Source organism: Falco peregrinus, chromosome 5 (genome assembly GCF_023634155.1).
Source record: "Falco peregrinus isolate bFalPer1 chromosome 5, bFalPer1.pri, whole genome shotgun sequence".
Taxonomy (NCBI): domain Eukaryota; kingdom Metazoa; phylum Chordata; class Aves; order Falconiformes; family Falconidae; genus Falco; species Falco peregrinus.
In genome coordinates this window covers 48020933-48043945 of record NC_073725.1, presented here as the reverse complement: position 1 = coordinate 48043945, position 23013 = coordinate 48020933, and the positions used below count along the sequence as shown (strand labels likewise).

At 39.5% G+C, this 23013-nt stretch overlaps 1 protein-coding gene across 14 annotated transcripts in view; it reads right to left on the bottom strand.

Annotated features, from left to right (window-relative positions):
- SVIL (supervillin) overlaps positions 1-23013 on the bottom strand; it is a 142487-nt gene that overhangs the window by 51289 nt on the left and 68185 nt on the right. For 7 of the 14 annotated variants that reach the window (XR_008747521.1, XM_055806458.1, XM_055806456.1 and 4 more), the window contains 6 exons: positions 19799-19865; positions 14469-14560; positions 9136-9193; positions 8849-9000; positions 7764-8448; positions 504-587 (listed from right to left, as the gene is read on the bottom strand). Coding sequence is in view for 13 of the 14 variants with exons in the window: in XM_055806460.1 (XP_055662435.1) it covers positions 504-587; positions 7764-8448; positions 8849-9000; positions 9136-9193; positions 14469-14560; positions 19799-19865 (1138 nt within the window). In the remaining variant the exon portion in view is untranslated. Of the gene's footprint in view, positions 1-503; positions 588-7763; positions 8449-8848; positions 9001-9135; positions 9194-14468; positions 14561-19798; positions 19866-22747; positions 22941-23013 lie in introns of those variants that run through there. The other 7 variants (XM_055806464.1, XM_055806455.1, XM_055806462.1 and 4 more) reach the window with 4 other exon arrangements.

Below are 23013 nucleotides of genomic sequence, written 5' to 3'. Positions count from 1 at the left end.
TCTTCCTGCAATGCTTCTCATGGTGGGCTAACTGCATGTGTGACCAAAATGGGAGAAAGCAGCTGCTTGTAGCTCTGATTAAGATCTTGCTTTACTTTTCAATATATTTTTTTTTTACTTCTCTTGTACCTCTCCTTTAATATTCAAGGAATACATTGTAGGAAATGCTAAGATAGAATGGTGTGTGGTATAAAAATCTGCTGCTTTGCAGAGTACAAAGCGGAATAAATAAGTTATAAAAATCAATGGGAGCCACAATGACAGTGTCTATGGAAGAAGCTAGGGGCATTTTTACTTTATCAAAATACAATCAGTTGTAAGTTACAGTAAAAGCAGGTGCTTCAGAAAAGTTTCAGCAGTGTTTATCCACAAGAAACAATGCTTTCTAACTTGCTGCTGTTAAAGGAAAATTAAAGGCAAATGTTAAATGAAGACAGAGTAAAGGGAAAGAAAGGGCAGGTTTGTAGTCTGATTGTTAGCCACACAGTTATGTTTCAGGATACCTGGAGGGCCAGCTGATAAGTGAAGGTGTGTCCCCTTCCGAATCTTTCTGAAGAAACCATTCAGGTTTTGCTTTCCCTGCACTACTACAGAAAACAGAACTTCAGGTAATTTTTGAGATTTCAACACATACTCCCATTTTTTCTCCCAGTCTTCCCTCCCCACTGATTTTTTTTTTCTAATTACTCAATTACAGAGGACTGTTCAGGAAAACAAAAGCACAGCAGGTTAATCAAATTGAAAGGTGATAAACTGAAAAACCCTATCATTTTCATTCCACAAACAACTAAAATGTGTTCAGAATGTTAAATACTCTGCAAAGGTAACTTTACCAAGTGTGTTTTGTCCAGAATTTGAGAAGCGAAAGCAACTATGCATTTTTTTTATTTTTTTTTACCATTTGCCACTGGAGGTCAGTTTGAGTGTTTATGTAAGAACACCTGGAAAAGTTGCTAAAGCCATTTCTTTAATTTGTAGTTTAAAGTGGTAAAGACCACTGGGTCCAAAATGAAGTAGTTATATGAATTTAATTAATGTAGAAATTCAGATGGGTATATCATATTTCCTAAGAAATTCTCAGGAGCATCTGGAACTCCTCTGTCCTTTTGTAGCCCTGTATCACAAAAGCTTCAGAAATGCAAACCCAGTCAGCTCAAGTAAAACATGCCGTGTCACTGAGGGACAGGGGAAAGGCAAAAGGTTAAAAAACTAAGTAACCCCTATTTGATCATGTCTTGACTTTGTTCTGTTTATTCTGGAGTTGAAAGCATAGAAAGAAACACTAGCATTGCAAACTTTTAAAAGGCCTGCATGAAAGGGTATTTGCAGGCTACCTACATACTGTTTCTCAAATACTTTGCTAATGCCCAACTTCATCTACAGTCCTCCAGGAACAGCAGAATCAGAATGGTTTGGGTTGGAAGGGACTTTAAAGATCATCTAGTTCCAACCCCCCCTGCCATGGGCAGGGACACCTCCCACCAGACCAGGTTGCTCAAAGCCCCATCCAGCCTGGCCTTGAACACTGCCAGGGATGGGGCATCCACAGCTTCTCTGGGCAGCCTGTGCCAGTGTCTCACCACCCTTGCAGTGAAAAATTTCTTTATATCTAATCTACATCTACCCTCTTTTAGTTTAAAGCCATTCCCCCTTGTCCTGTCACTACATGCCCTTGTAAGAAGTCCCGCTCCAGCTTTCTTGCAGGCCCCTTTAGGTACTTGAAGGTGCTATATGGTGTCCCCACAGCCTTCTCCAGGCTGAACATGGTCAACCCTCTCAGCCTGTCTTCATGGCAGAGGTGCTCCAGCCCTCTGATCATCTTCATGGCCCTCTGGACTTGCTCCAACAGGTCACATCAAATACTTCTAGCCCTGCAAGCACAGACTGTCCAGCCACACTAACATTTACAAACAAACTCCCTGCAGATGACAAGCATCCAAGCCGTTTTCCATTACCTATAGCTATGTCTGAAAGAAGTCCTCACATTGCAGTAGAGCCATCTGGGATGAAAATCCCAAATTAAGCTCCAGGTCATCTACTTCCATTTTTCTTAGCTGGTCTTTAAATAAAAATAGTTGGAAAAGGTGAAATCAATGACTGGTCTTAAGATAACAGTGTATTTACTGCAAATAGCTTTAGATTTGAGAACTCACCTACAGTTGTCATGTCATCCAAATCAAGTTTAGAAAAAGGTCAAACTAACTGTTAAAAACACCTTTTATTTTTCAAAATTTTTTTATGTTCCTAAAGAAACTGACCAAATAGGAGGTAAAAACCTTTCACAGGAGCTGACCCCCATAGCTGGAACTGCTTTGAAACAAGCAAACTTCCTTCTCGTCTCTTAATGTGTAATTTGGCACATTTTGCAGTGGGCATGGCCCAAGCAGCAATTATTTGTACTTGATCATTCATCCTTTGAAAAGAGTAGTCAGAAGGACACAAGCCATGTTTTGAATTTAGAGTTAATCAGCCACTTCAGCAGCCAAACACAGACAATGTCAAATGATACCTTCTCAGCACTTTGTTGTTTTCTCAGTGATGGATAATAGGATTAATTATTAAATCTTCTTAGGACTGAAGGCACAAACCTTTCATATGTATTCCAAAGCAAGACACATTCATCTTCCAATTTGAACTCAGCAAATTTAAAATTAATAACAACAATTCTGCAACCTATATAACGTGGAAGTGACTACAAAACAGCAGCCACCTGGAAAGCTGGTGTTAGCCCTTATTTTGATTGCGCAAATGGCTTTATAGGAGACTACCACATAGTAGCTTTAGACAGACTGCATGGTAATAGGCAATGACTTCTTTACCATTCAGCAACAGGGACAAGAGTTTCTGAGAGGTTATTCTTAAATCTGAATATTACACCAGTGAGCACTCAAAGTTGTCAGAAGTATTAAAATGAAGAATGGGCTCTTGGCAATTTGGCCTTTAAAATACCAACTACTGCCTACATGCATATCCAAACAAGACCAAAAGTGTAAACTCTTAACTGGTATAAGAGCTACACCATATCTCTTGTGGGTGCAGGTGATTTTCTTCAAAAGACAGACAGTGTGGGAAACTTGTTTTATGCAAATACTGACCCAAGCCTCATCCAGAAAGAATTTGAAATTAGTAATAAAGCAGTCAGTAACTTGTACTAAGTTATGACTTATTCAAAGGGTCATAAAATGGTGTGTGTTGGAAGGGACCTCTAAAAGTCATCTAGTCCAATCCTCCTGCAATGAGCAGGGACAGCTTCAAGTAGATGAGGATGCTCAAAGCCCCGTCCAATCTGACCTGGAATGCTTCCAGGAATGGAGCATCTACCACCTCTCTGGGCAACCTGGTCCAGTGTTTCACCACCCTCATCATAAAAAAAATTCTTCCTTATGTCTAGTCTGAATCTAACCTCTTTTAGTTTAAAACCATTAACCCTTGTCCTATCACCACAGGGTCTATTAAAAATTCTGTCCCCTTCTGTCTTACAAGCCCCCTCTAATTATTGAAAGGCTGCAGTAGGGTCTTCCCAGAGCCTTCTCTTCTGCAGGCTGAACAGCTCCGACTCTCTCAGCCTTCCCTCGTAGGGGAGGTGCTGCACCCCTCTGATCATTTTTGTGGCCCTCCTCTGGACCCGCTCCAACAGGTCCATGTCTTCCCTGTGCTGAGGACTCCAGAGCTGGACGCAGCACTCCAGGTGGGGTCTCACCACCATGGAGTAGAGGGGCAGAATCATCTCCCTCAGCCTGCTGGCCACACTTCTTTTGATGCAGCCCAAGATACGGTTGGGTTTCTGGGCTGCAAGCACACATTGCTGGCCTATGTCCAGCTTTTCATCTACCAGTACCCCCAAGTCCTTCTCCTCAAAGCTGCTCGCAATCCCTTCATCCCCCAGCCTGTATTGGTATCAGGGGTTGCCCCCACCCAGGTGCAGGACCTTGCACTTGGCTTTGTTGAACCTCATGAGGTTCACATGGGTCCACTCCTCAAGGTTGTCCAGGTCCCTCTAAATGGTAACCTGTCCCTCAGGCATGGCAGCTGCACCACTCAGCTTGGTGTTGCCTGCCAACTTGCTGAGGGTGCACTCGATCCCACTGTCTGTGACATTGGTGAAGATACTAACCAGTGCTGGTCTCAATGTGGACCCCTGAGGGACACTGCTTGTCACCAATCTCCACCTGCACATTGAGCCATTGACCACCACTCTCTGGATGCGACCATCCAACTAATTCCTCATCCAGTGAACTGTCCACCTATTAAATCCATATCTTGCCAATTTAGAGAAGAATGTTGTGAGGAACCATGTCAAAGGCCTTACAGAAGTCCAGACAGATGACATCCATAGCTCTTCCCTTATCCACTGATTTAGTCACTCCATAATAGAAGGCCACTAGGTTGGTCAGGCAGGACCCACCCTTGGTTAAGCCTTGAATCACCTCCCTGTTCTCCATGTGCCTTAGCATAGCTTCTAGAAGGATTTGTTCCACGATCTTCCCAGGCACAGATGTGAGGCTGACAGGTTGGTAGCTCCCAGAGCCCTCCTTTCTACCCTTTGTAAAAATTGGTGCAATATTTCCCATTTTCCAGTCACCAGGGTCTTCACCTGACTGCCATGACTTTTCAAATATCATGGAGAGTAGCTTGGCAACTGCATCAGCTAATTCTCACAGGACTCTGGGATGCATCTTGTCAGGTACCATACTCATGCGTATTCAGGTTCCTCAGGCATCCATGAACCTGATCGTCTCTTACAGTGCGAGGGACTGTGCTCCCTCAGTCCCTGTCTTGCGGTCCATCCACTCAAGAAGTGTTAGAAGATAGGCTGCCAGTGAAGACTGAGGCAAGGAAGTTGTTGAATACCTCAGCCTTTTCGTCTGTTGTTACCAGTTTGCCATACTTGATCACTGGGGGTGTGTGCTTTCTTTGACCTTCCTTTTCTGGTAGACATACCTGTAGAAACCCTTCTTACTATTTTTTGCATTCCTTGCCACGTTCAGCTCCAGACACACCTTGGCCTTCCTGACCCCATCCCTATACAACCAGGCAGCAACCCCTATACTCTTCCCAGGATACCTGTCCGTGCTTCCACTGCCTGTGCATTTCCTTCTGGCCCTCTAGTTTGACCAGCAGGTCTTGACTGATCCATGCAGGTCTCTTGCTTTCCCGATTTCTTACACTGGGCGGATCAAGAACTCTTGCACTTTATGGAAAGCATACTTAAAGGATCTGCCAACTCTATTCCTGATGCTTTTGCCCCACTCTCTTTTGTTTAGTATGGCACTACTGCAGAGCGTAGAGACTGCAGAGAAGTAAACCTGACCATACTACAAATGGGATGGAGTTGTCAGAACTTACTTCAAAATGGATCTTACCTATCTAGAAATCGAGAACAACAAAGTCTCAAAAAAAGGAAGACCTTGCAGAAGGGGCCTGTCTCCAGTGTTTGCCGAACATAGCTGACCCCTTAGTGCTTCACACATATAACTTTTAACAAATTTAAAAATATGTCCCCATTAAAAACAGTTTCCTTATAATTCTCTTCCACCCAACTTTTGCAGCATCTTTTATTATAAATAAATAGGTAATGCCAGAAGTGGCAGCTTTAAAAAGAAACAGCTGGAATTTGTGAATGATTTGATAATGCCTTCAGCCTGCTCAGTCTGAACTTGTAACTGGTTTATAAAGCTGCATTATAAAAAAAACCCCACACTTGCTAACTAAAAATGAAGGAGCTTTATAAGGAGACATGGTTTCTCTACATTAAAGGCTGATCTGTGAATGAGGAGGTTCAGGTGTCTCTCTATAGCCAGCACGTGTTTCACCAGGACAACTGCTATCCCACCAATGCTGTGTGCAGCGCAGCTTCTCCTGAGCTGGAGAGAACAATCTAGAAGGCATTTCATTATTCAGTGCTTTATTGGTTTCCCCTCACAGAAACAGGGACTAGGATTTCTTTATGAAAGTAAAAAAATAAACCCTCTTTTTACACTGCAGCAGACCATTCTTGGCTATAAAGTTTGATGGGATATTCTCTTTGCTGTCCTAAGGCTGAAAAATTTGTCCCTTCCTTCACATGATAAAACAAAGAAAAGAACCTGTCAAGGGTCCATTGCTCCAATTTCCCTTCCTATCAGTAACTGGATTAGTCAAGAGATTTATCTCAAATTTACTATTTGAGGATAAGGGATAATATTTTGTAGCATTTGAGTTGCGACTGCTTTAAAGACAAGTTTTTTGGCGCCTGAAAGAACCTAGTCAGCTCAAGGAGTTTCAGCACAACTCTGGTCTCAGCTGCATGGGTGATCCCGCAATGAGTATTTTCCTTATTGTAGCACCAGAATTATAAGCTTAAAACATAAACTAAATAGAAGGTCATACTTCCTAAGTATGTTGATATGTTGACTTACTTTCCCTCTGATGGCTTTTTTGAAATTACAATATTCCTTTAAAATTTTGGCTTAATTGGGAGAGTCCAATGATAGCTCATATAGCTATGTATCCATGCAAAAGATGACGAGCAGGATTAGAAGTCACCTAAACAATGAAAAGCTATGAAACAGATATTAAAGAGACTATACTGGTGTATCCTATGCAATAAAGTGAAACAAAAAAGGCTAAGTACATTTCAGCAGTTTACAGGCACTGTAAATAGATGACTTAATCCTCCAGGTGATTAACCTTCGACATGGAAGACTGCTTCATTCAAACTTTAAGGTATGCTTATGCCAGTTAATAAGAAAGGCCACAACAAATAAGAATCAAGTTTTTTGATTTTGAAGGGAGGATTAAAGCCACCGAGTCAAGGTAGCTTGCTTCTGAACCTACTGCAAAAAATGCCAAAATGTGTAGTTGTTCTGTTTATGCCAGTTCATTTCAGTTCCTTAGAAACAGGCAGCACTGCTCAGCATGATGCAGATGTGTTTACAATTAAGTTCTCATTACAATTTACATCATTTTGAGCTGCAACACTAACAAGTTTTTACAGTTATTATTTTACATCTATGCATCTACATAGAAATTAAAGAATCACACTTAGAGAAAATCTTGCTTTTAAATTCTTAGCTACGCGTTGTTTCCAGTTACCATACCATAATGTGAAATTATGATGTGAAATTAGTGAAAACTGTTGTGGGTTTTTTTCCTTCTGGATTACTGGAGTAAATTTGTCAAATCTGAAGCAATTTAGCATACCACGAGGAAGGCTACATTTTCTTAAATTCAGCATGAAATTTTAACTCTCCCCTCTGCCCCTTCACACACATACCCCAATATTATCTGAAAGATGAACTGTAACAGTTCAGAAGGTTTTTTACACTGTCTCAGCAGGAAAAGGACTATTATTTCAACTGACCCAAGACGCTTTTCAGCTTTAAACTCTGAGAACTGTTTTGTTTTCGCTGAAGCCATCACATAGCTATTCAAGCCTTTGCTGAGAAACAACTTGCCTTTACTTGGAAACCCCCCACCAAACAATTACAAGATGCCGAATAAAAAGTTAAAGGCTTACTCTAATGGAGAAAAGAAATAGTTATGGAGAATAGTTAAGGAGAAAGAAAAAAAAAAAAAAAGCAGATTTAGAACCATAAGTGCATCAATTTCTAGTTTGCATAAATATCTTAGTTATTCCTCTCCTCCCACCCCCAAAGGGCCTGAGACATCCAAAGCCTCTTAATACATTCATCAACGGTAATAAATACATTAGACATTGCTGCAGAAGGTGATCTAAGATAAAAGAAGCTACTGTACAAACAGACAATAAAAATCATGCTTACCTTTGTCTGATGTTGCTGTGCAAGTGCTGGTCATTCTGCAAATGGATTGGTGAGGCTGCCCGCTTTGGTGACGAAAGGGACTCTCTGGGGGTTTGCTTTGGTGATATTGGCACTTCATTATAGGAGGAAGATTCTCGCCCAGGAAGTGAAAGGGAGACAGAACTATCCAAGGTTGCTGAAGGGTCAGAAACCTGTCCAATGGCACTGTCATCATCTGCTTTTCCATCACTCTTTTCATTTGAGAGGTCTTCTTTGTCTGGAACAACATCTTTTCCATGGCTGGAGCACTCTTTGGATTCAGCAATCACACTCTTCGACTCCTTCACCTCAGTCCTAGACAAATACAAGGAGCCACAGTCCTTGTTGTCATCACCTTGCCTTTCACTTTTCATTCCCTTTCTTTCCATGCTGTCAGGATCTTTCCTTGCCCGTGTATATCTGGATGAGTAGTCAGAATCCAAATCAGAATCAAGAGATAATCCATATTTTTCTGCCAGCTGGCGCCGCCTTTCTGCCTTGTACCTAGCTATTCTTTCTGCTTTTGACTCTAGTTCCTGGACATCCATGTTTCCTGTAGTATATAAGGGCTCTGTATTACCTCCTGTGATTTCTGTTCGGTATCTTGATGATCTGGGTTGTTTTTCTACAGAAGAATCTGAAGTTTCTTCCTCTTCATTTGATCTTCCTGTCAAAAGTACACCATATATGAGCAAGTCCATCCCAAAACTCCAAGTACCCTACCTGCCATCCACATCAAGTGAACTAAAAGCTTCCCATTTTCTTACAAAGTGTACTAATGACTAAACAGACACATGACATTTTTGCACTTATATCTCATACAAATGATTAAGAAATGTGTATTATTTATAATTCTTTACAAGACTCATATGAAATTATTGTTGGTTTAAAACAATATGGATAATAAACCTTTTTCAAATAAGACAACTGAAGAATTAAAAGGCAAGTTAAAAAACCCCCTGACTACAGCTCTTCTATAAAACTCCCTTCCATGTACTGCACGAATGATAGGGCAGTAAACATGAAATAATGCAGCAATACAAGATTGACTGATATATGCTGCTTACCTAGGTGGGGACTGTATGGATCAGTTGCACGCATATATCTCGGTGTATCTTCCTCTAGTAATCGGTGTGTGACTGATCCTGGACAGTTTTGTAGAAGCATAGGCTGCGTATCATTTTCAATTCCTTCTAAGCGTCTAGCTATTCTCTCTTTTCTGAAAAAGATGTTAACAATGTGAAATCAAGCATCTTTGAAGATTTGAGGTTTCTAAGTTTCTAAGAGGAGATAACAAAACAGCCGTGTGTTTTGTTTTAAAGGCCAAAGACTTTTTTTTTTTTTTTTTTTTTACCTTTTCATTTCCAAAAAATCTTGGTGGTTTGGTTCAAACAGTTTTCTTAATTCTGAAACTGAGACAACAAAAGATTATGCAGTTTATAAGCTACTAAGCTTCAGAAAACTCACAGAAACTTGCTATAATGCTTTAGGATAAGAAGGAACAGTCAAATAGAGGTAAGAGGTTTGAAACAGCTTTTGTCAGGGAACAAACATTTTCCTTGTTTTACTCAATTATTAAGCTTGTGTTGTCAAAAGTGCATTAGGTACACAGGTGTAAACACCAAGGTGTCCTCCCCTCCAGGTACTTCCAGGCTAAGGTAGAACCTGCTATGCCATCCTAGCAGTTTTCAAAATCTATTACAAAGTGGGTATGTTGTATTTTGATTAGCTGAGGTCAAGCTCACATGCTATAATAACCTATTTCAAAACCAGGTAGTATGGAACTACTGCTTTATCTTGTCTAAACAGAGGTTAGGGACTGAGTATGTTTAAAGAGAAACAGTGTCCTCTATTCCTTACTTTCCTCCACTCCCTTATACTGAGCAAATTGCAAGAATCGCAGTGACTCATGGTTGGAGTAAAAGTTACCATGTACCCTCATGATATTCCTGCATGGTTAATCACTTTCTACCTTGCTAATTTTCCCTTGTAGTTTCAATTGGACATACTTTCCTTCTCTCCCCCTAAACTGTTTGGTGGTGTTATGTGCTAGTAGACAGCTGTCACAGTTCACAAAATAGTAGTGAACCAACAGGAGGCATGACAGATGAAGTAATCCCTATATATATATACACACACACACATGTGCAGTTATCAGTGATGTTTGCAAACCACACTGGAGCAGTGAGTGCTACATAAACAAGTATGGTGTGACTTCTTACCACCAGGAAGAGAAACCATCCACATTGCCAAAGGATGGGGAGGGGGAAGGTGGTGCGCCTAACAACCCCCTGCCACATACCCACCCATATCATTGCCTTGGCAAAGATACGGTGCTAAAAGCTGTATGTGCCTTCTGATGTAATGCACCTCTGGGGTTCTGATCCTGTTGACCCAGGGATCACAAGTTAAAGCAAGCTAAAGCCTACAGCCTGCTAAGTCAGCCTTAGATTGCCATCAGAAATGCCTGATGAGCCAGAAGTGTCCAGTAGACGCTGTTCCACACCACAGCAGAAGTAAATCTATCACCTTTTTTCCCTACCGGACTTCATAGCTCTAGATACTTAGAAGATAAACATTATTGAAACACTACCCTTTCAAAGGTCTGATGCACCTTCTCTCGCTTTCCTCTGCATGCATCGCTAAGTCAGGGTTTCAGCTCAGCTGATGGATATTCAGGAAGCTGGCTATAGTCAATACCACTGCTCATACCTCATAGATACAGACACTATTGACATTGGCTGCCATATCAACCTTATGTGCTGAATGGCCACTAGGACTTCAGGTAAAATTTCTTGCATCACCAAGAATGAATGTGTTCTGATCATGACTACTCAGAGAAGCAAATGAATGAGGTATGAATGTAGTGTCTGAGGCTACACGAGGGCCCACTGAGCATGTGTGATTAGCCAGGGGAAGAAATCAACTGGGCCACTCCCCAAAACAACTCGTTTAGTCTACATTTTTACAGAAAGTAGACTCAAGCTATCCGCCTCAATTCCTCAAGCCAGGTTAGCTCAGATTGTGATCATGCCATGAAAAAAAATCTGATACGTACACATTTGATGCAACTAGCAATGCAGAGTAGCCAAGTATGCAGCTACTTAACAGCACTAACCCAAGGGACACTTCTTCCACGCCTAGTTTCAGCATCTGCAGCAAAGCAGATTGAAGCCTATATACTGCTGACGAGGTTTACAGTGCAAGATAGCCACTGAAAGTCAGCAAGCTCCAGGCACAGATCTCTGGAGACGGGTGGAAACTGGACTTGGGCAATGCAGAATTTGCATCCTGAACCAATACCAAAGCAAAGGTGAGCCTTTACATGTTGTTTTCACAGTTTTTTCTCACAATGCATGAGCAGTTCCTGCAGCTGCCCTGCCTATTCAAGCTGTGCTAGCTATAGAAGTGTATTAAACAGAGAATTTAACCATATGAAACCAGCTTTCATCTCACATTCACACCAAAGAAAATGATTTCTTACGAATATTTCCCTCTCACCTCTGCCAAATCTACTTCTGTTTAAGTTTGTTCCTCTGGCTTTTAAGAGTTTTTCTGTTCCATCTGTTGGCTATACATACATGAAATGGTCAAAACAAAGCCCATAACTGTTCTGCCACTTCAGACAGGTCAAAGGCCTCCACAGCTCACAGTTAATAAAAATACATTCCATCCAAATCCTGATCATTTTTCTTCCCTAGTCACCAATTTATACAGTCCCTAAAACCATCATCAGAGAACAGGTCTTTTACCCAGCTTTAGTAAAGCTCTAAAGCATAGCTTCATATACTAAAGTCATCTTCCCACCTCCCCCCAAAAAAAGGAAACGTGACTATAAGTTGTTCATATACAAGAAATGTGGAACATCCAAAGAACTCCCAGCAGCATTAGCTCAACACCCTCTTGCTATGTGTTAGCTGAAGTTCCAGAGATTCTACTACCCTTTTGCAGTCCTAAAAAGAGCACTGGCCTCATGAAGAATCTCTCCAACACCTTCCCAAACAAGATGGGACAAAAATAGCATGGGACTACTCTTATGCTGCCTTACACTTTTTCCACACTTGAGATTCCAGACAGTAATTTCAGCTAGGTTGGCCAACATCTGCAGAGCTTTTTTGTGAAAGCAGTTTCAGCAATATTCTTTGTCTGGGGAAGTGGGGAAAAGAAGCACAAATAAAGCAAAAAAAGAATACAAAATGCAGGAAGTCTTCTACTCTAGTGATTTCTTTTTGCTGAATAAAATATTTGACTTCAAAACATGAAAGCCAGTTGGAGAAATTTCACTCATAAGGACAGTGGTTGGCCATTGCAAGCTTAGGTGATAGGGTTTCTCTTTTTTAGTTTGCAGTTTGGACATGTTGGTGCCAATCTCCCATCTGTTCATGGGATGTTTCTCCCCATGACCATCAAAGGCTATACCATTTCAAAAACATCCATGACAGTGTTAAAGAATAACACCACTTCTACCTAAGACGTAGCACAAAGATCTGATTCAGCACATATGAAAAGACTAAGAAGCTTAAAATAATTAAATTCACAGTAAAAGCTCCTCATCTAAGTTTCTTCACGCCAACACACTTTGTAAGCACTGCTGCTCAGTATAGTTGAGGGCAACAGGAAGAACAGCCACAGTTCAGGAACAGCCCTGAACTTCAGGCTTTAGTTTAGGATGTTGAGCAGGTTGCTATGGCAGGATACTCTCTAAGGTAGACTCCCAAGAGGCATCTTAATTTTGGTAACTGTAGACCTTCTGAGCAAAATTTACCTCCTAATACCAGTATTTAGCAAAAGCAGTATTGTTTCATGCCTTGTCCCAGAATAAAAAACAAAAAGTACATTTGGAGGGCACCTTATAAAAATGCTTATAAAACTCCTTACATTAAGGTGAAAGATTTCTTACAGATTTCAGAAATCTTTCAGAATCATTTGTTACAGAATATAAATATGTTTTTGCTGAAAGCCCTCTTTGACAACAGCAGAGGGGAAACGTGGATAAAGTTGCAGGCATGTGACAGCAGTTTTATTTTTAAAATACAGAAGCTGTAAAAACTAAATCAAGCCTTCCAAAAGTCCCTACTAGAGAGTGAACACATAAAATTGTGAAGCCTGTATAGATGTGGATCAGAAGTTTACCTGCCAGAGGCTTAATTTCTCAGAGCTAGTAAATAACCATTGCAATGCAGGTATATACATTTTCATTTTGAGGAAAATTTAATGCAATAGTGAAGCCTACCAGCCTTGTCCCTAACTCCTCTTCTCACCTAGAAAGATGATAGTCTGCAGACCAACTTTGAGAAGCATTTATCTTTTCTTTGTGCTAGCAGAGGCATACTAAATGTCAAATACGTAACTGCAGGCAGCAATGTGTGAGACTTCAGCTAGACTCTTTGAACTTCAGTTCAGTCTGTATCAGTTGAGAATTAAATATAATCCTCCAGTTTTCCAACATGTGCAAATCTGGATCGAAGTTAGGCCCTGGATGGGACAAATAACCTGGATTTTTGGAAAGTGTTTGGCCTTAAGTAGTCCCTCAGAATGTAACCATCAGCTCGCACTGCTAATTTTTTCTTAAGTTTGGTACACACCAAATCTGATGCCTTTATTGAGAGAATAATTTCTTAGGAAATAGAGACATCTGGGAAAAGAAATTAATTCACTGAGAAGAAACTTACGAAGAAGGTTTTTCAAGTGAAGGCTCTTGCAATTAAGTTGTTGGCCAGCATGACTATCAGGGTGTTCTCAGGGCATCTGTATTGTATAAATTACTCTATCCCATCATTATGTCAATCAAGTCTCTTTGAACATCTGTAATGATTATATTTTTTAAAAAGCACATCAAATATCACTTAAGTGTTATACTGGAAGAAAGCTCCTTTCTAAAGGAACTTTGCAACAAATGACATTAAAAGAGCAAGCCAGTTCCTTTACGCTGAGATTAGCGCATCTAGCCTTGTAGTTTGTCTGAAAAGGGCAAATACCATTAGATTTTTAATCAAAGTTCTGAGATTCACAGCATCTCTGAGTGAAAGGAACATATTTATGCCAGTTACATGTTGATCTTACGTCAAAATGTCCCCCTTTACTCGTCAAGAGCTATTTCCTAGCAGACTGTGATCTCTTCTAAATAATTCAGGAGAATTAATTGTCACCTCTACCTGAACTGTGTCAAAAGATAAGAGACAGAACTTCTGTTTTCTTCATAAGTCATTCAGACTAAGACAAAAGTTTAAAGAAAAAAAATTCCCAAACCCCATATCTACTGCAGGTCCTTTAGCATGCAAGATTAAAATTCAGTGTGTAGTCAGTAACACAAGCACAGTGATTCTCCCAGCCACTGAAGGGGACTGGAAAAAGCTATGACTACAAGCCAAGTTAGTACACTTGAAATCAGTACTAATCTAACTATACAAAGAAACCGCTCTCAAGTTCTGAATTTCAACTAATCTTAACCTATTGAAAACTAAGTAAATAAAGCAGCACTTTATGAAGCAGGGATGTAAAAAGGCCTTGTAAAAGAGCATTGGTTAATCCCGTTTTATCCCCTATGCATACTTCACAGGGAAAAGAAAACTCATTTACAAAACATTCGTGCCTAAGTGATCTTAACTGTGCCTTGCGCTTCGATAGACTAAACTTCACATGCTGTTAAATTACCACTTGTGTTCATAATGTGTCTCCCTTACCTACCTTTTGGAAGTACTGCTAAGAGATTAGCATCGATATCCTTTGTGCTGTTTGCAAGTTCTTCTTTATCTTCAAATGAGAATTCCTTCTGAAAACTGAAAGCAACATCTGGTTTACAGAACTGTGGATGTTTCTGCTACAAATCAAATAAACCCAAGATGTAACCAATTTACTGCAAGATAGTGTAACAGAGATACCAAAGAAAATATTTTCCATAAGAACAAAATAAGAAATAACCCCAAGAAACTCACAAAGCCAAACTGAACATAATTTGAAACTTGTTTGGAACAGACTGTGACACATTTTTACATTAAAATAGTGACTGGAGACTGCCTTCAAAATGCTCTACTAGCAACTACATTTGAAATTGTCTATACTGAATGATTCTTCATAAATATTTAAACATATTTCATCAAACGCAGTACTGCATGTTCATTCCACCTAGAAGCCTTATGCATGACTGCCCTATTGTTGTTACTGCATTGATGTCTGGATCTTATATGGCTTGTAGTACACTAATATGAGCAGCAGATCATTTAGTTTTATATCTTGTCTTTTCAAAACAGCAAAAATGTCCATTTAGATGAAACAAAACATTTCTTTAAATATGTTCATTAAATATACAAATTTTAACTGTAAAATTTAGGTGTCGTAATGGTCTAAGGTAGCTACTGTCTACAAAGACTTTTTTAGAGGAAGTATTCCTCCTTTTGGGTAAAACAGAGTGAGATTTTTTTCTCTCCAATTATTAAAAATAGAGAGAACTGCTGTATTCTGCCATTATGACTTCTAAACTATCCCAACCAGGCATAAGAAAACTTATACTAGTCTTAAAACCTTTAGTAAACTGTGTGGACAGGTGTAACAGATACAAAATCCCACAGTGATCCCAGGCTCTTCATTTTGCCATGGTAATGATGTGCCGTATCATTTACTGTCATTTTGGTAAGACAAATTGCACAGCCTTCCTGCTGGAAAATCCTTCCTCAGTATAGTTTTAAAATGGCTTTTTAAATAAACGAATACCCTTTCATCAAGGATATTTGGTTAGAAATGAAAAAAAAAAAAAGTTTTTTTAAAAAATTCTGTACTCACTATTCCAGTACAAAAACTTTTCAATGAGAAATGTAACATGTAATGACTAATAACTTTTTATATGAACTCCAAGAAGTATTTGCTTCTTTATCATTTATAGATAATACTCCTTTGTAAGACACTGAAGAGAGAATAAAATTCTTCCAATGACAATAAAGAAATTAGGCTGTGTCACATTGAGGCACCATGCCACCTGCTCCTAATTGTCTCCAACAACTGCACTTACAGATATTATTCCAAGTACTGCCAAGAAAAGCAATGTTAGCCACTACAGAAAATAGAAGGGAGAAGATGAAGAGCTGCGATAAGCTGTCCATTACAGAAAACTGTGTATCCTTACAGGGTAAAAACACTTGGACAAAACTAAACAAAAAACAAAATAAAATTAAAAAATAGCACACAGAAGCCACAAGCAAATGAGTACGTGTATCATCTGAGACTAAGCAGAGACTCAGACAGTTAACCGCATGTTTCTATATGCCTAACCCACACGGCCAACACTCCTGATTCTTATTAGCCTCACAATATGTTCTTTTCTTACAGACACAGCTTCTGGAGAACCCCGAGGTGGAGAGATTCCCAGTTTCCATTTGAAAGCAGTTTCTACTCCTTTTGGCTATGGATGAGTTTGAAAAACGTGAATAATATTGGCCTAAGGCTATAAATCAAACCCAAAATGTATTCTGTCAAATCAATTTGATTACTTAAGACTTGTCTCAAAAGCGCTGAAGGACCCAGCTCACGATTTTTGAATACCTGGGCTTTATCTAGCAGCATCTCCAATTGCTTCCATAATGCTTGTGACAGCGCGGTACCTTAAGTTTCCATAAACATGGAATTCTGTATGGAAACACATTCGTTCATACAGCAAAAACTTTCATTAACTGTACACTAACAACCACAACTATGCCTCAGTCCCACACAAAGTTCCAAAGGTAAAATCATACAGAATCAGAACTGACACTAGCCCATTGGTTCTGAAAAGAGTTGTATGGTTGGATTGCTTGTGGATCCTCAACAAACTTTTACATACTGTAAACTAGTTCGGTTCGCTCCTGCCCCTTCCTCCAAACTCCAGGGAGTTCCAGGGACTCTGAAGCCAGAGACCCTCTAAACCCAGTCTAAATGTCTTTCCCTCTGTTTCCATTCATTTGCTGTGTCATTGGTTACCTTATTTTTCTTAATAGAAGTTTTCCACATCTACTCAGCTCCTCAAGACAGGCTCTCAGTTTCATTGGTTATCTGTAAAAATGTTCTCTACCTATTCCAGTTTTAGGTCATGTTTTTGTATACGGTGACTAGAATTGGACAGTCTTCATGCCAGACCTGGGTCTTAGCAGTGTCTCATAAAAATAGGAATTTTAAAAGAGAAGACATTATTATATGATTAGCCAGATGAATGCCAGGATCTATAATACATTTTTATTTTTATATCTACACTATTATTGCTTGCTCAATCCTGCACGAGAAACTAATATGCCAAGGCTTTGCTTTCATCAGTTGCAAGTGACAGAAAAATTTATCAGCCCCCAATGCACAACTGTGCACTTAGTATTATTACATTACATCCTTTTTCTATTACTCCTCAAGGTCATCCAGTTCTTCCTGTATATGAGCTCCCTCCTCCTTTGTACTGAGGGTGGGTTCCAAGCTTTGCTCACTGGCAGATTTCATTAAAATTCTTTTAATAACCACAAACTTTTTAAGCTTAACCCTCAGTGGGCTACAGAGCATCACAGGTTATCTGCTTTGTGAAAGTTCCTTCCCAGTTTCCCTTACGCTCGTCATTTTCCATTTCCTTCTGGACAGACTGTAAACTCTTATTTTCTTGTTTATTTTTAAATGATTAATTATTTTCATATCATGACTATTTTATCCACAATGGAGGAGTTTTTCCTCTTCAGGAGTGTTTTTGCTTTCTCTTGCAAAGCTGCAGGTGGCATTGCTTGTTTTAAATAAGATAATAAATAAATAAATAATAAAAATAGAAACACAAATTGTTTTAAACTGATGTATCAATTACATTGCTTTCACTTGCACAGAGGATTCAGAGACAGACCACTGCTCTGAAGATGATACAGTCAAGCCAACAATTGGGTATTTATAGATACATATATAAAATTAGTTCTAAAAATGAAAGTAGACTTATTTAGGACATGTCACAGTATTCAATAAGAACATTCATTAGGAATCTAAATTGAGTCAGAAGGTTGTTCAAGCAATTCCAAATAGTAAAAATTATTTTTTAAAAAAAGTATTACAGGACACTACTCATAAGGCTTTAAAAAACCCCCACAACATACAGTTGTAAGTAATTCCTCACCAAGACTTCCCTTTTCACTCAAAGGGATCTATCCAGATGTCTCCCTGCTTTATTAGTTTCTCTGCTAAAGAAGCAGCTGCATCATCAATTTAGTGACTTAAGCAGGGTGTGATTGTCAGACTTGGATGCCAAGTACACTGTACTTCCAAACTCATGGGCAATCCTGTTATAAAACTACATCTACTACATCTACTCACCTTTACTTAATTTCTGAAATCATGCTATAAATTTAGGTGCAGATTCTGAGAAGCAGCACCAGAAATCTCTGCACTTAATAGCTAGGCTATGCACATTCATTATTCAAACAATTTAAGGCATATATAGGTTTCTCTAAATGAATGAAAGAATTTAGCAGTTTGCAAGAACTCTTTCTTTTTAAAGTCCCTGTTAAATCTGGATACTGCAAGAGGAACTTCTCCTTTGCTTGCCTGAAATTTAGCCTATGATCATGGTTTATGAAATGCAATCAACAGCATGAGGTCCCATGAGTTTGTTTCATGTAGGATTTATGTGTGGTTTGGTCTCAGGTTCCCAACAAACCCATTATACTCTCCAATGTTCAGGAATTCATATGATTCCTATTAAAACACAGGCAACAATATTTCACAGTCTCAACAGTTTTTGTCACAATGTGTAATGTGACATTAGTAAAGTATTTGACAGTCTCAGTAGTTATACTGCTCTTGCAACTTCCCAGGTAAGTGCGGGCTGCTTCTATACATCAGGGATTCCAAGATGAAAACTTCATCTGCTGCTGCAGCAGCAGCATACAATTTCTAAATAGCTGCCCCACTAACCTAGTTACATGCCCAAAAGCAAGCACAAGTTTGATCCAAATGCCACTGATCACACTACCTTGCCACCTGGATTAAAGCTATGGGATACACTGAGATTTCGTGATTGAAACACATGCATGAAAATCTGCTTTTATACCTGCCAGCTAGATGCTTGGCATTCATTTTTCTTCTCTTTTTCTACCTCCAAGGAGTATTTCCTTCCCTGGACTGTTATGTAAAAGGTCTGTTCTACAGTCATATCCTTCTCTTCTACTCCCACTTCTACCTTCCACTACTTGCCTTCCATAACACAATGCATCTTGTACACCTAATTCCTTCCATCTCTAAAAAACAATATTATATGGAATCAGGTGCACTCCAGAAGGTGTGCGTTGACTGAAAAGATGCCTGCACACATAAGCCTGGGTGCCTAAAGGTGGTGTATTCCTGTGCAGCTGAGCCAACAAAACAGCTCGTTGCTGGGGCAGAAGTCAATTCCCAACTCCCTGACCTCCCCTCTGCACTGTTATGAATGAGTCCAGCAAGAGCAAAGGTGGGCACCAAAAGCAGTCAGAGTGAGGATGGGAAGAGAGAGGGAATGTGACCTACCACCTTGCTTAACTTTGAACTGTATCCCCTGACTCAGCCTTGTGGAACTGTGCCCTAAGACTGCAGGCACGAGGTAGCATGGCCCTGCAAGGAAGCAGCGTCACCTCTCCATTCATCTCTGCGGCATCCCCCTCCCATGTGCTGACAAAGCTCTCTGTATGGCTGTATAATTAATTCACCCACTTCAGCCACCTTCTTTTTTAGACAGACCAGTTTTCCAAGCCGGTTCACTAGATGTCTGTACTGTGTTTGTGCCATGCAAAGAAAAATGGGCATTGCAGTGGCAGGAGGCTCAGTGCAGAGTAAGACTTTTCCCTTAGCAATGCAAGCTAAAAATTTTCACATCACTTCGAAGGCAGTTAAGTGTTTTCAATACCTGTTCAGAGCATCTGCTTTATGCAAAAGCTTGGTCCTGCAAGAGGACCAATAATAATTTGCCCTGACAAAAGAATAATCAGATTCAAGCAATAACTGCAAGTTACAATCGTGCAACCAGTCATCCTCACTGGGCAAGAAAAACTTGACCTTACCTTAATGCTCCCTTTCTTTGGAGCAATCGTGAAGGTTTAAATCTGACTGAGTTTTCTTTGTCAAAATCTGTGAAACGAAAAGAAAACACACCATAGTGAACATGCTTCAATAGAGAAACTTTTAGGAAGCTAGGTTGTAGTCTCCAATCATTGTTCTTTTTCACTGAAAAAGACCATACAAAGGACTTCGTTCTAGTCAAAGGAGCATAAGCTGTCACATCCAAGATGGTGATAAACCAAAGCCTTGCAAAAATGAGTATATAAGTAAACATATCAAAGCATCAACACTTTATGGAACTGCCACGTTCTAATCCCAGTATTCATGGTACAGCACTGCAGTATCATTTAAACTCCTTGACTCAGTTTCCCAGCTTATAAAACAGGCAGCAGACATGTTTATGAAGCCCTCTGCAAATGTGAAATGCTGCAAACAGTAAAAGCCTTTTTGGCTGAAGCCTAGGAACACTATAAAAACTGCATATTCACTGCAGAAGTCTGAGAGGTCCAGCTAAGGATCTGTTGCAACAACAGTATTACACCATGCAAGACCGAAATATTTCTGAAGGTTTTCTACTATTTGGAAGTTCCAATCTTTTTTCTGAATAGCCTGAACATGCTTACCTTCTCCTTCAGAGAGGAACACGTGTTTACACATCTGTGTGAGATGCAGCCTTATATTCAAAAAGCATGTATTACAAAGTTACTAGGTTCCCAAAGCTTTGTGAACCACAACAAGCAATGGGCAATTTCCCATATCTCCCCCCAATTTAACTTTTTCATTTCTGCAGTGAAGAGCATCATCAGAGGATTTAAATGATGACCAGTGGCAAGGGGGACCAGTGCTCCATGTACCAGCTCCCCCCATTCAACAATGAGGATGCTATTAAGAGACATTAGAGAACTCCTAGCCAGGAAGCAGGGGAGTACCTGCTCTGTGACTGCTGTTGAAAAACACATGAAGCTACTAATAATTTACTTCCGATGGGAAAATGGCCTTCCATCCTCATCTGTGTTAACTCTAATATCCCAAGGCCCTAAGTTAAGAAACAATTGGTCACTGATGCAGTATTCATTTTATTTTTAAAAGACAGACGTGAATATTACACAACCTGTACTTTAGAACAATTCAAAAGCAGCTACACCCCTTTTACTCTACCTCAGAGCTGAGATTTAAATATTTCAAAGGCCGTTTTGCTAATACAAAGTATTTTAAAGTCTAGGTAGGATGTTTCTTTATTTTTGCAGAAAAGGTTTAATGAAAATTATAGCTGACGACATGGGTCTTAACTTAGAGAGTGTATCTCTTGTCTATGCCTTTGAAAAATTTTCACCCTCCGCCCCTCTTCCACTTCTTTCTACCACCTCTGCAGGTATGCAGATTTAGGAGAAGAGAAGAGAAAAAACCAACAAAACAAAAAACCAGGTTGATAAAGAGGCTTAAAATGTGCAAAAAGGCGTTTTTTAGTCATCTGCTACAAGTCAGTGCAGATTTCAAGCAGCTTTGCTAATAGCATTCTTCAACTTTAATAGGCAACTTTTCCCTGTTTTTGTTAACATTCATTTTCTCTTTCCAAGTAAATGGAGAATAAAGCATGCAGATGACAAAGAAACATCTTGTTAGACAAAAATAGAGCATTATAAGAAAAACAGTACGAATGGTATAGAAAGTATTATATTTTACACTACAACATTAAAAAGAATATTCCATGCCATAAGTATCCTCTAAAAAGGCTAGATTTACATTACTGTGAGAAGAGTATGCAGTAACTTAAAAAGCCCAGCTCAGTATCAGTTTAGCTAATCAGAACCAGACATATCTTAAATTTATAGCTGTTGTAACAGGATATAACCCACCCTATAGGTTTTGGCACTAAAACAGCTGTCCACCATGAAAACCACACATAGACCACAGAGAAATTCTCCCTACCCTAGGCAAAACTGGAGAGGGGATACTGGAAGGGAAGAAAGTAGCTTTCATTGATTTGCTTGGGAGATGGGAGGGAGAAGGGCTGCTAAGAGGGGGCACACAAGCTAGTCTGGCTCTTGCTACCCATTAAACACATTCAGTAACATTCATACATATGACATCTATAATACCTCAAAAACATCTTAAACCTTTGCTATATTTCACAGGGGCAATTTCCCCCCCCCTTATACTGTTATATTATTTTGATATTTTACGTATTTCCTCCTGTTCAAATTTAACCCCATGTAGGAGGATTAAAGTTCAATAAAACTTACTACAATATGGAAGTTTTAAAATTAAATACAAACACAGGAGAAAAAGTAAAACAACTCTGCTTCAAAAGAAAATAAATATGCCTACAAAAGAAACATCAGTTTAACACAGTCTTAATTCAATGGTTAATTTAAAGAAAAAAATCCACCCTCGCAGTACCTAATACACAGAAGGAAAATCTTTGCAACAGCATTTTGTTCCTTCTTTCACTGAGGAATTCTAAACATGCTCATAACCACATTAAAACAATTTTAAATATTTGTATTTAAAACCAAGAGTATATTTACTGAAGTGTAAATCAAACTTGCTCACAAGTTTAACCATTTGTTCAGTCTAGTCCCCCTCCCTCTTGGGTACAAACTACCAGATAAAACCACTACCAATAATTTAATACACAGGAAATCAAAAATGCTGAATTTTAATAAAAAAAAGTAGATGCAACCTTCCAGTCTTACTTAGTATATTTAAAGGCCCTAAGTCGGTGGCAAGTTAAGCTAATTAAAAGATCCATCTAATCGGATCTTTCAAAAGTGTCCTTTAGGAAATAAAGAAATAGCCTAGGTGACTAACTGCATACTAATTGCTAAAGTAGCTAATGTAGCTGCAGAAAGATCCAGTCAAACAATATTTACACATGCACACATATATACAAGAAAGATTAAACACACACAAATGAACTGCATTTTCTCCTATCTACTTGGAACTCTTACCTTGCTCCTCAGAGTATTTAACATTTCCCAAATAGCTGGAGATCCAAGGATTTCTGAACATGGTTGCACAAACAAAGGATTCAGCAAAGAGAAACTACAATAGCAGCTAATTCTCAACCAGCCACAGCCCTAGGCCTGTCTTAGCAATATCGCGTAGAGATTTTTCATAGCACAGGACTGGAGCTGTCAGGCTATCGCATCCTAGGGAGTACAGTAAATGCATAGCAATAGGCTGCAAGCTGGAGCAGCTCAAGCCAGTAATCAGA